Raw genomic sequence first — 4,065 nt, forward strand, 5'->3', positions numbered from 1 at the left:
CCTGCTGCTCTAATTTACGGTGGCGTAGTGTATCTGAGATACGCTACGCCCGCCTAAAGATAGGCGCTTCTTTGTGAATCTGGCCCTCAGTGTCTTCAATACATCCTGATGTGGAACAAGTATACTGACCATAGATGTTTACTTCATTCTACTGACTGAGAAGGTAATGACTATACAAAAAGTAAAAACTGCGATATTATGAAAATCGAAAAAGAATATATATATATCATATAGGACCTATGCTAATCTGTTGAAGAGAGGATCGTAAAAACTTCCAACTAACACAGTCGAACGCCTTTTCGGCATCAACCATTAGTAAGCAAAGAGGAATATCTTGAGTACGGGCATAATTCATCAACAGGAGGGCTTTAAGCGTGTTATCTCTAGCCAACCTGGTCCAGATGTATTAGTTCGGTCAGTAATGGTTGTAGGCGACTAGCTAAAATCTTAGCAACATTTTTTACTTTGACCTCAATTAAAGATATGGGTCTGTAATTAGCACATAGAGAAGGATCTTTTTTTGGTTTCGGGATAAGTGAAATATGTGCTTCCATCGTTTGTGTAGGAAAAGTAGACCCATTCACTATGGAATTAAATACCTGAGTCAGAAAAGGAGTAAGAAGGGGTGCAAAATGCTTATAAAATGTAGGCGTAAAGCCATCAGGGCCTGGACTTTTACACCCTGGAGTGTTAGCGAGTGTTAGCCAAGGTCTCTGTTTATTCAAGGGTACTTGGGTTGGAGGGAACAGTATCCAAAACTCTTAGGAAGTCCCATGATAACCCAGAAAGATAAAAACTTTCCATAGCATAAAATCTTTTATACATGTATTCATATAAAATATATTGCACTTACAGGAATCACTTTCAAATACCCATCAACCAAATTTTGAGTCTTTATAAGAATGGTGGATACCGTTCCCTCAAGTCCCCTTGTATGGACAGAGGCCTTGGCTGGGTTTTAGAGCCACAAGCCCGAGCAACCTTCTGTAATAGGAGGTCAACACTAGCTGGTAAGAAGACATTTTGTAAGGTAGATGCTTTCACTCAGGATCACTCACTTTTCGGGGGACGTATAGTGCACTCACTGATTGAATAGATTTTGGTTTATCACCTTTTGTAATTTATTCTTTTTCCTTCTCAATATATTTACAAGCGCAACTCTATTGGATTGTACAGTATATGAGAAGGTAATGAAGCTCCAGTCAGCCAGGTGATTATTTTTTGAGATTCTAATGAGATCAGCTATGACAGTCTACGTATTTCTCTTGGCATAGGTTTCCCGAAAAATCAAAAAACAAATCCATATTATCTAACATTTGGGTAATTTTTTTATCTTTAAAGGAAGAGCAGCTCTATGGCTATGGAAAACAACACACAGGTGACAGTTTTTGTATTTTCTGGACTAACTGATAATGATAAACTCATCCCGTTCCTCTTCGCTTTTTTCTTACTGGTGTACCTCGTGACCATAATCGGAAACATTGGCTTAATTATTCTTGTCCTTGTTGCCTCCAACCTTCACACTCCAATGTATTACTTTTTGAGTTTCCTCTCAGCTGTTGACCTCTTCTACTCTACATCTGTCACTCCTAAAATGTTGTCTGACCTTATATCCCTCAGGAAGACCATATCGTTTAATGGTTGTGCCGTCCAATTTTTATTTTTTGCTGGCCTAGCAGGAACCGAGGTCCTTCTACTCTCCAGTATGTCGTATGACCGATACACTGCTATCTGCCACCCTCTTCACTATGTTTCCATCATGACCAAAAGCAAATGTTTCTCTCTTGTCGGTCTTTCATTCTCCATGGGCTTCTTTCAGTCAGTTGTGCACACCAGTTGCATGTTCAGTCTACGGTTCTGTGGCTCCAATCTTATAGAACATTTCTACTGTGACATTCCTCCCATACTCCAGTTGTCTTGCTCCAAAACATTTATTTGCAACATGTTATCTATTCTCTCTGTTGGTTGTTACTGTTTTTCTTCAATGTCAACAATCCTGGTTTCTTATGTTTTTATCTTTACCACCATACTACGTATACAATCTTCTGAAGGACGACAGAAAGCGTTCAGCACTTGCTCTTCTCATCTCATGTGCACCGGCATCTTATTTGTGTCAGTTTTTATTACTTATTTGCGTTCCCCTTCCAGTGCCTTGGACAAAAAAGACAAAGTGGCCTCTGTCTTTTATTCAGTAATGACCCCAATGTTGAACCCTCTTATTTACAGCTTGAGGAACCAAGAGGTGAAAAGGGCCATCATGCAAGCAAGGCATAACATTTTACATGTTTTCCCATTCTATCCAAAACTCAAAAAATAATGCAATAATACAAGCAAGGCATAATATTTTACATGCATTTAGGATTGTATACATTTATAGGGGGAAAATATTAATTGTAAAGTTGGAACCCATGCCAGGTTTTTATTGCTGTCTGTGTCCCCCAGGGAGAGAATAATCCTATGTGTTCTGGAAACCAATGTCACTACTACTGAAATTGATAGGGAATCCTAAATGTTATGGTTGTCACTCCTAGAATGACCATCTAGGAGAGTATTTGCCCTCACTTTCTCCTGTATCTGGGACAAGAGATAATTAGGTAGATTCACAAAGAGTTAGGCCTGCTTATCTACAGACCTAACTCTGCGCCATCCTATCTTAGATTGCAATGTTCTGGCTTACCGCTAGATGGCGCTTACATTGCGGCCGGCCTAGATTATGTAAATGAGGGGATACGCCGATTCCCGACGATTTACGAGCGCACGCCGGGCCTACACCGTCGAGTTACATAGTTTCCATAAGGGATAGGCCGCCTAAATTTAGAGCTATGCTCTAGTGGACTAACTATTGTTAAGTATGGCCATCGTTCCCGCCGCAAGGTTCGAATTTTTAGCGTCGTTTGCGTAAGTCGTCCACGAATCGGGAGTTACGTTGTTTACGTCCACGTCGAAATCAATAGGGCCGTACGGCGTACTTAGCCGCGATGCGCCCTGGGAAATGTAGTCACCCGGTGCATGCACAGTACGCAAAAACGTCGAAAAACGTGAGGTCAAGCCTCATTTCCATAGTACACGCCCCCAAACAAGTCATTTGAATTAGGCGCGCTTACGCCCGCTCTGTTTAGGCTACGCCGCCGAAAATTAACAGGTACCGGTAAGTGGTTTGAGAATCACTAATAGCCTAAATAATTTACGGCAGTGTAGCCTAAAAAGACTAGGCTAGGCCGTCCTAATTTTAGGCCATTGTGTGTAAATCTACCCAAAAGAGATCTCCTCAAAAAGACTGCTAAAAAATAAAAAAAATAAAAATAAAATATGTTTTAGATAAACTTTAACTACTGTATATTATTCTTGTTTTCATAGTTAAACTTTTTAACATTTCAGTGGCAATTACAAGCTGGAAAAAGGAAATGGGAATAATATTGCCATGTTGCGCTTTTTTTTTTTTGTTTTGTTATTTCTTTTGTTACATTTTGGAAGAGAGAAATTTAAACTATATCTATGTAATCCACTAATCCCTCTTTTGTACCAGCCAACTCACTTTTTCCTACCTAATGTAAACTTAAAGAGGAAGTAAACCTTGATGGGTTTTACATCCTCTTTTGCTCCCTGCAAAGCCTGCAAATTAAAAGCATAATGGGCTAGTATGCATCGCATACTAGCCGATTACGTGACACTTACCTGCAAAAGAATCAACGCTGTCCCCTGTGTAGGCTGCGTCCATCTTCTCGCACCTCTTCCTTCCGGGCCGTGTACTCCACGGACTCTGTGATTCGCCGGAGCCGCATGACATCACTCCCGCGCATTGCGCGCGATAACGGCACAGAGTTTTGTTTCTTCCCAGCACATGCGCCATGAACATTTTCGGTGGACTACAAGTAAAATATATCTTAAACAGTGCACGTTTAGGATATAATTCCACTACCTATAGGTAAGCCTTATTCTAGGCTTACCTATAGGTAGAAGTAACAAAAAAGGGTTTAAAACCACTTTAAAGGGGTTGTAAAGGTAGAAGACTTTTTATCGTAATGCATTCTATGCATTACGATAAAAAGCCTTCTGTCTGCAGTA

General features: G+C 40.3%; 1 protein-coding gene across 1 annotated transcript; it reads left to right on the forward strand.

Annotated features, from left to right (window-relative positions):
* The first annotated feature begins 1,119 nt into the window (after window positions 1-1,119).
* LOC120931017 (olfactory receptor 1019-like) lies at window positions 1,120-2,639 on the forward strand. Its single transcript, XM_040342142.1, has one exon. It carries the CDS (start codon window positions 1,355-1,357, stop codon window positions 2,315-2,317), a length of 963 nt encoding a protein of 320 aa, XP_040198076.1. The 5' UTR covers window positions 1,120-1,354; the 3' UTR covers window positions 2,318-2,639.
* Window positions 2,640-4,065: the final 1,426 nt, after the last annotated feature.

Source organism: Rana temporaria, chromosome 3 (assembly GCF_905171775.1).
Source record: "Rana temporaria chromosome 3, aRanTem1.1, whole genome shotgun sequence".
In the NCBI taxonomy this organism is placed as follows: Eukaryota; Metazoa; Chordata; class Amphibia; order Anura; family Ranidae; genus Rana; species Rana temporaria.

What these genes read in the sequence shown, in the direction of transcription:
- LOC120931017 (XM_040342142.1), top strand. Translation starts at nt 1,355, where the DNA reads ATGGCTATGGAAAACAACACACAGGTGACAGTTTTTGTATTTTCTGGA.